General features: G+C 35.9%; 2 protein-coding genes across 4 annotated transcripts; one reads left to right on the forward strand and one right to left on the reverse strand.

The window, feature by feature from the left end:
* The first annotated feature begins 305 nt into the window (after positions 1–305).
* Positions 306–2,918, forward strand: Clc (clathrin light chain). 2 transcript variants are annotated; one of them, XM_077398975.1, is made up of 7 exons: positions 306–488; positions 847–1,003; positions 1,115–1,237; positions 1,329–1,415; positions 1,494–1,605; positions 1,982–1,993; positions 2,657–2,918. In XM_077398975.1, exons 2-7 carry the CDS (start codon positions 850–852, stop codon positions 2,835–2,837), a joined length of 669 nt encoding a protein of 222 aa, XP_077255101.1. In that variant the 5' UTR covers positions 306–488; positions 847–849; the 3' UTR covers positions 2,838–2,918. The 2 variants fall into 2 exon arrangements, with proteins under 2 accessions (XP_077255101.1, XP_077255102.1); XM_077398976.1 differs by lacking the exon at positions 1,982–1,993 and having other exon boundaries at positions 308–488.
* Positions 2,919–3,006: 88 nt separating this feature from the next.
* Positions 3,007–8,250, reverse strand: Ankle2 (ankyrin repeat and LEM domain-containing protein 2). 2 transcript variants are annotated; one of them, XM_077398972.1, is made up of 10 exons: positions 7,682–8,248; positions 6,072–6,391; positions 5,426–5,737; positions 5,183–5,335; positions 4,839–5,068; positions 4,414–4,564; positions 4,167–4,335; positions 3,910–4,018; positions 3,662–3,790; positions 3,007–3,552 (listed from the first exon to the last, which is right to left on the reverse strand). In XM_077398972.1, the coding sequence occupies exons 1-10, from the start codon at positions 7,860–7,862 to the stop codon at positions 3,507–3,509; spliced, it is 1,800 nt and encodes a 599-aa protein (XP_077255098.1). In that variant the 5' UTR covers positions 7,863–8,248; the 3' UTR covers positions 3,007–3,506. The 2 variants fall into 2 exon arrangements, with proteins under 2 accessions (XP_077255098.1, XP_077255099.1); XM_077398973.1 differs by lacking the exons at positions 3,007–3,552; positions 3,662–3,790 and having other exon boundaries at positions 3,910–4,014; positions 7,682–8,250.
* Positions 8,251–9,062: the final 812 nt, after the last annotated feature.

The following is a 9,062-nucleotide window of genomic DNA, read 5'->3' on the forward strand; positions in this document are numbered from 1 at the left end:
TTCTTTTTGATAGCTAATATGCTAATACCAGAGAGAAACCTCTCTCTGCTAATACTAAACTCGATAGTACTTTACGATACGTACAAAATCATGGCTGATACAATTTTCTGTAAAGTAGAGATCATGAGAAATAAAAAAGCGTACATACACGTACGAAAATCCGTACGAATAAATTCAATAAATATATGGTCTATGGTCTATCGCACGCAACAGCTGTTGCAACCATTTTGTTGGTCAGTGTCATGGCCGAAGCTGGAAATCCGGATATATAAGCCTCAACTCTTTTGACGAAGTTAGCGATCTAGTATCTAGTAGCGTATAGACGATCTGTGATCTGGTGCTTGGAGGTGGTTAGACCGTTGGAGGTGTTTCCCTTGGCTAGCGAGGAGTCGCATATTTCGTAGTCTCTCGGACGAGAATCTGCACGAGCAAGTTACCGCGAGTGAAAAAAGTTTCTGTCTGATCATCTCGTCTCGAACAGATAAACGGTAAGACCGATTCTATTTAGATTAGCGACAGATTTGTTTAATTAACCTCAAATGTCAAATGTCACTGACGTTCAATCTCCTTTTTTCGAGCTGTGTGGAGTCGGTTTTCCATTGCTGAACTGGCTGCACTAGTTCACAGAGTTTATCTTTTTCACTCCACATTGGAAGGGAAAAGATGAACTCTCTGGAACTAGCGAAGCCAGTTCAGCAATAGAAATAATAGACCCATAGTTGCAATTATCCTAATTTAGTAACATATTGTTAAACAACAACAAAACAACAGTTTGGAGAGCCGATCTGTTTTCAATAAATGATACGCATATGCTTATCAGAATATATCCTTTCAATCTTTTTTCAGACAATGGATGCATTTGGTGACAATTTTGTCAACGAACCTGATGTGGATCCAGCAGCAGAGTTCCTGGCGAGGGAGCAGGATCAGTTGGCTGGTTTAGAAGACGACATTACACCGATGGCGGTAACTCTGGCTGCAGCTGCGGCAGGTCAAAACGAAGGTAAATAGGAATTGATATATAAATAAGAAAATGTTTCATAAGTTGTAATCACATATTGTTTATCTGTATCGTATGCGTGCAAATATCGTAAACGCAGACAATATGTCGTAGATGAACTGTCTGGAAAATTTGGAAATCTAAAAGTTGGACCAGGAGGCGATGCTGAAGGCAGCTTCGAAATTGTAGATACCATCGGGCAGCCTGGAGAAGCGTCGGCACCACCGGCAGCGTCAGGTATGAGATCATTTTCAGATAATTATTTTGAGATCTCCATCTCCATCTTGAAAAGAATCAATTGTTATTTTGTACATTTTTATGCACATAGAACCAGCACCTCCACCGCCAGTTAAGGAGGAACCTGAAAAGATTAAAAAGTGGAGGGAGGAACAGAAGGCGCGTCTTGAAGAGAAAGGTAAGTAGTCAGTTTTATCGCTGAAATGTGATACATTTGTTAAGAATAGTATGGACAAGGGTGCAAAATTTTTTTTAGACGCAGAGGAGGAGAAAAAGAAGGAGGAATGGAAAGAAGCTGCAAAGAAAGAGTTAGAAGAATGGTATAAGCATCATGCAGAAGCCATTAATAAAACGAAGACTACCAACAGGTAATTTTACTGATCTTTTATCCTCTTTCTTCTCTCGTATATCTCTATCCCGTAAAAAAAAAAAAAAATGAACATTAAATTGTGATTGCTAATTAGAATCTTTTATGACCGTCTATTGAATTTTATTTAACAAGGCTTGTACCTAACAATAATACAATATTTATGTATTTAAAAAGAGGAAGGGATGGAGTAATATATATCGGAAACGTGAAATATTGTTGAGAGATATAATAAATATTTTGGACTAAGTTCATCACGTCATTTGATGTACAAGTACAATTAATACGGATAAATTAGTCCAGTATTATGTTATGTATAAACTTTTGAAGTTTTTAACATGTATATAATTATATGTTGTTTCTATTTCGCTTCTTAGGGAGTCAGCCAAGTAAGTTAAAAAAATATATCTTTATCCGCATGAGACCATGCATTATAACATTCATGCATTGTAACACGATTTGCTTTGGAAACGCCGAGATTGTATTTGCTTAGAACGTGAATCAAGGATATAAAGGCGCAGTTTTCATTCTCTTCCTTTTTTTTCGCTCTTTCAATTATCACGATGTTGCTTCTTAACGAGTTACCTTGAGACTGCACTAAACGGCATTGCATATAATAAAATTATTCTCAACATCGTCTTTACTTTATAATATGCCTAAAATGACTGATTTGAAAGGCGTAAATGCATTTATTAATCTTTGAATGTTATCAATGATGAATTGTCAATCCTCTCAATCGTTTTATAAAAACCATTTCCATAAACTGAAAGAAAGAATAGAACGTGTTAATTAAGCACTACTTGCTTATGCATAAGCACAACATGAATGTTATAAAACACCACGATTGACTCTGACATCGAGTCTAATAGCTACGCGTTCATGTCACATAATAATTTAAGAACAATACAAATTTATTTCTACTTTTTTCTCAAGACTCTGATAGACATTAATGAAATCTACATGTCACTTAATTCCTCATTTCTTTCACATTACTAACTGATATACAATGTGTGCTTTGGAATTGGTTTAATACACATTTTTTTTACGAATAGGAACGCAGAGAAGCAATTCGTCGCAGAGGCAGATGAGGTTGAACCAGGCACCGAGTGGGAGCGCATCGCCAAGCTTTGCGAATTCAATCCAAAATCGTCCCGCACTTCCAAGGACGTTTCCCGGATGCGTTCGATCATTTTGCAATTAAAACAGACACCGCCCACTCCCATTAACGCTTGATTAAATTGAAGACGTTATCCTCGCAATTAGACTTTGAGAATATGAGTTATGGTAAATAAACGAAAAAAAAGATTTAAAAAATATATATAATGCACATCGTGATCGCGACGATATTAACAAAATTCATAAATGTTCTATTAAATAAGAAATAAATAATATTATTATTATATATATATAATAAAAGTTATTGATAATAAATACATTATGAAGTACATGAGTAATATATATTTGCGTGAGATATGATGGAGACGAGACACACGGAAATCGGCGAATGTATTTTCCAATAATGAGCATTTATTGTAACTATAAACGGTGAGCAATAAAAAGAAGTACACACTAATGATTTCAAAAGTTTGAGCACGAGGGCCCTCTAGTTACAAGTCTTGTAAAAACACGTCTCAAAATATATCCCTCTCTTATCTTATCTCGAATACATTTAAAATTATCCAAGATGCTTGTCCAACAACATTGTGCAAAAAAGTTTATACATTTTATGCGATATTAACATAGCTTAAAACTTTTTGAGGTCAACATTAATTAGTAAGCTTCGGGGGAACTTAACTTTTTTCTTTGTCATAGGATATAATCTATAAGAAACAGTTCAATCGTTAATCCAAAGTTTGGCAGCTCAGATTGACAATATAACTATCTTTATTGTTATATATATATCTAATTATCTATAAATAGTTTTTTCCTGAGGGATTTCAGGTTAAATCTGTAAAAAAAAAAATGGAGAATTATGCATCTTCACAAAGCTGAGACATCATTACTAACAATAGGTTCGTAAAAACAAATTTAATGTTTAAAGCTACAATATTATGTACCTGCATGGATCACGTTTTATAGCCAGCTGCATATCGTGTCGCCAACGGTAAATATAAGGATACGTATCGGGACAAATCACAGATGAAAGTGCATTGTAAACAGCATAATCTAATTTTGTTGGTGAAGACCTAAAAGCATTAACATTCAATAATGATATAAAATATTGCTTTAATAAATTATTAGCATGTGATATATCATCAGTACTGTTCGCCGTTGCATAAAAAAATAATAAAAGAAATTTATTTACCCTTCAATAAATGTTTGAGGACCTCCTTCTTCTGCAACCTGCATGTCGTTATCGAAATCGTCTTGAATAAGTTCTGGCGAGGATGGAGGTGTAAAAAATTCTAAGCTGTCTGCAAGATAAAAGATAAATAGTTAACGCTAATTTGATTATAATAAAATCGTAATTAACAATTATAGGATATCATAATTTCACATAGAGGAGGGAAAAGATATTATTTATTCCTTTGTGAGATGTAAGGGGAGCTAAACACGCAATACCTGTATCTTCTTCAACATTATCAATTTCGGTAGTTAATGAGCACAAGTATAATTTATCACATAAGTATTGTATATCGTTAATGGCATCCATTTCTTTTGGCGTCTGTTGGCAACTTACTGGTTCATCTTCGCAACTCGCTGGCGCATATGCGTCATTAATCAGGTTTCTCTAAGAAAAAAAATAGAAACATTAGAAGAATTGACTAACGTAAACACTAAAGACGTATTATTTGATACGTTTTTATACCGTCGAGTAAAATAATTGCTCATCATCTTTGAATCTTTGTTCCAAATATTTTTCGAGCTTCTTCAATCCATCGTCACTCCGAAAATCAACGAAATCTTTTAAGAATAGCCAATATTCCTTCCAAGGCACTTGACATTCCTCGGCAAGATCTCTAGAAAAATGTCAAACATCAAAGAAGAAACCGGATTATTTTTTATTATGATTTAAATAAATAAGATATAATAAGATACTATAAAGAAAGTCATCTATCGTTTGATAATCTATCATTGAATAATATAACAATTAACTACAATAAATTGTTGTAAAAAAATTGCGACTTATATTTCTGAATATTTAATATTTAACACACGCACGCACATATGGCAAGTATATTAGTATTATCACTAAGGATGCAGTAATAAATTTTGGATTTAATATCTGCATACCTTCCAACACGTTCCAACCCTTTTTCTGTGTCTTGCAGCCTCAGAGCTATACTAGGGCTATTCATAATAGGGCTATTCATAATACCGGGTGCATCGCCCTGTCCTTTTTTAGGAGTCATACGTGGTGGCGTTTTCCACTTTCTTCGAAATTCTATCGCTTGTGTCTTAGTCATTGGACCGGCAAACGCCCTTACTTCTACACGAGGACTCATAGGATCTCTATTCAAATTCTATAAACAGTAAAAGTACATCCCACTTTTTATAAAACTAATATCTACGCTTCTTTCAAGATTTTGCTCATATAAACACATATATTTCAAGTGGATTAATACACATGTACTTACAAGTGGATTAATCGGCGAGAATGGTTCTCCGATAACAGGTGGACATGCATTGCCTTCTGTTCTTAACACAGGTACATAGAATTGATCTTCCAGTAGCATACGTATCTCATGCTTTAGAGCTTCATCATTTTGACACTTTCTGCTGCATATTAACTAAAATCGTGAGATATTATATATATATATATATATATATATATATATATATATAGTACAAAATGTTAAATAAAGAATTTGTTCCCTTACATCTATAGGCCGCTGGTCATATTTGTTTTTCGAAGTTTTACTACATTGAGAATATGAGACAAGAACCCGAACAACATCCTTAAAACCAAATTTAACAGCAAAGTGTAACGGGGTCTCGTTGAGTCCTTTGTCCGGTGTATTTAAATATAAATCCCGTATAATCTCCGCAGGATTTAAGTAAGTTTCACATTTTTTTTCCCCAAAATGCCACTGCATAAATTTGGGATCCCCAACAGTATTCAATATAAATTCGCACATTTTCGGCTTGTTCTTTTTCGCCGCTACATGTAAAGCATTATATCGAGAGCCCATCTAAAAATATAATATAATTTTCTATAAGAAAATATAAAACATTTACTGCATAATTATGCAGTAATTCTAATATAAAATTATAAATAATTATAAATTATGTAAATTTGGCAGATACGTATTTTATTATTGTATAATTATTTATATTACAATTTCGTTAACATAATAATAATAATAATACATGTAAATCAGCAGAAATACCGATCACACGTAAAAAAATAATAATTTCTATAAATATTAAACTTATGTAAATAAAGATATTTACTCTTTGCAATTATATATACTGCGACAAATGAGATAAAGTTTAGAGAAATATAATTGTAAATTATATATTTACCTGCAAAATTTCAGGCGTATCTCCACTGCTGATTAGATATCTCGGATTTTTCCATACGATATTCTCCACAGCCTCCAAGTCCCCATTTTCGACTAATCTTTTGAAAGCTATAAGTTCCTGCGTGGTTGGTGCCTTAAAATTACTCGACTGTTCTTGCACCGCGGCAACTGTCACAGGATGATTGCAAGAAGGCTGTTTGGATCCAGTCCTCGCGAATGCTTCAGCATCGGAATAATTCTTAAAAATGTTATAACGGCTAGTCTTATCTGTCTTATGCACTTTTAAGGCAGCTTCCTTGTCTTCATAAACGTGAAGAGTTTCTGTAAAAAATAATCGTAATAATATTAATAATAATAATAATAATAGTAATTAGGGTTGAATAATGTACAAATAGTACAAGTTTACTTTTTGATATAATATGTTACCGGTATCGCTATATTAATCTTATAGAGAATTACTTATACAAATATCATTTTATGTTATGTTAACCCTTCTTAATTTCAACAACTACGAAGATTTTCTATATGGTAAAGTAGATTTAGAGAGTGGTTCTACGTTGTCGTACAAAATTCTCAAAATTGTACAAGCTTCTACCATAAAATTTCTTTGTAAGATTGACAACTTAATCAGTGACAGACAATTTTCCACGTATAAAGAAAAAAAGAGCATTGTATTATTATATGATTATTCAGCCCAAAGATAGAATACCAATAGATTAAGAGAGAAAGTGTATTTGAAATTAACCAAAATATGATAAAATTTGAAAAACAGATTGTTTCCTGTATATTTTGAGCTGTGTAAAATGGCTTTTGGATATATCGAAATACCTAAAAAAGAGATCACATAATTCCTGCGTGAATTAGAGTAAATAAAGCACGCAAATGTCAAAAAGTTTCCAAATTATACAGATATTATTCCCAATATTTCTTCCGAGTTTATCTTGGATATCTTGTTACTTAAAAACTTGTACCAAAAATACAAAAATACTAAAATCATATAAACTAAATTATATATATTACACACACACATACATAAAATGATAAAATGTCAACAAAAACAAGTCCATACAAACAATACTAATTTGGAATAAGCAAAAAGACTATTATATAATTTTTTTATAACACCAAACAGCAACCTTTGAAGTTCTCTCGTAAAATCATATTCTTTATCTCTCTGTCTCTTGAAAATTATCCCAGCAATTCTTATTATTTCACAATAATTACACTTATACTTTTGATTTTTTTTTCGAAACTGAGATGAACGGACGTGATTGTTCGGTTTAAAAAAGTTATAAATTTTATCAGAAGTCACGAGCGATCACGGTTGCAAAAAGACAGACTTCACAAATCATAATCGAAAGAACTCGCTAAAAAAAAATCAACGATCAAAATCAAAATTATACAAAAAAAGTTTTAAATTTAAATATGTTTACTCAGTGAGAGAGAGATGAGAAAAAAAAATAGCTTTGTCCCAACATTTCGCAACTGCATCTCCTCCCCCCCTGCCCCTCAATTGAATCAACGTTGTCGAAAGCAGACTCTCTCGAGCGCGAGAGAGAACGCTATACTTCTAATTATAACGAGCGAAAGGACGCTTGATTAAAGCCTTACCTTTCCCATCTGACGGGTCCCTGTGTTCCATATACACGGCATAGTACAGCGTTGCGGTCGGAGGGTTAGGACGCGCGTCGGACGCGTTCTCGCGGTCCTCGGTCATCGCGGTCGCCGACGCCGTCTCCGCCGAATTTTCATTTAGCAAATCAACGACGAACTCGCGCGACGTTGGCGTCATAGTCACCACGCGACACGCTCCCCCGGCGCTTTCCACTTTCCACTTTCCAGCGCGTCGTTCGCCGATCACACGTGCACCGGGGATGACTGCCCGATTTGCCGCAAAAACAGAGGCCAGAGCGTCGAAACGGCGCGGTGGCCCGTGGCCGCCGGTAGCTCGATCGCGAAACGGCTCCACGCTCCTCGTCCCGCGTCGGTCGATCCGTTAAAATCAATCTTGATTCCCGCGGGAGAAAACCCAAGAAGAGGTCACACGGCGAAAATATCTCTCCCGAGCGGACAATTGCCGCGGTTTACGTATAACGGAAAAGAGATTCACGTTTAAGGTGAAATTTCATGGGCAGTGAAAAGCAGCAGCAGATCGTACTGATTGGCTACAAAAAATAGAGAAGTTCTCGAGTTTTTAGAACTTCTCTATTTTGTAGCCAATCAGTACGATCTGCTGCTGCTTTTCACTGCCCATGAAATTTCACTTTTAAAGAACGAGATGTACCTAACGATAGAACGTGTAAAATACAAGAACTCTGATATGCCGATCACCCAAGTACTTTCTATTGGCTGTCTTCTCTTTTCAACCGCCATTTTTGGACTTATCATCGTTCTCTCTCTCTCTCTCTCTCTCTCTCTCTCTCTCTCTCTCTCTCTCTCTCTCTCTCTCTCTCTCTCTCTCTCTCTCTCGTCAATCCAGACAAAGGGCCGGTCTCACAGTCTCCGATTAACGTGATTCTCCGATTAAACTCACTCTGCATCTCTTTCTAACTATCTCCCTAGAAAGAGACGAAGAGTGAGTTTAATCGGAGAATCTAGGGAGAATCACGTTAATCGGAGACTGTGATACCGGCCCAATGGGAGCTTTCCAGCAAGCGACACAAGTCGACACTCGACACTCGACACAGGTATCGTTTTGTCTTTGTTACTCCGTGCCAAAAAAGAAAGATAGAACGACGTTTGTGTCGGCTTGTGTCGCTTGCTGGAAAGCTCCCAATATCGTCGAATTATCGCGCCGTTTTTCTCAGGGACCTCATTTCGTCGGGTGCCGCGTTCGACGAGCTCGAATTTATCGCCATCCCGCATCCCGCATCCCGCAGGCGCACGGCCCTTCGCAGTCGCACCATCACGCGGCCCGAGCCCGCGCTTTCGAAAGTCACGTGTCTCGCATCGACGTTCGTCGTGCCCATTAGCTACGCCGGTCACGTGACTG

Source organism: Temnothorax americanus, unplaced genomic scaffold (genome assembly GCF_048541705.1).
Source record: "Temnothorax americanus isolate GAGA-0224 unplaced genomic scaffold, ASM4854170v1 Scaffold12, whole genome shotgun sequence".
In the NCBI taxonomy this organism is placed as follows: domain Eukaryota; kingdom Metazoa; phylum Arthropoda; class Insecta; order Hymenoptera; family Formicidae; genus Temnothorax; species Temnothorax americanus.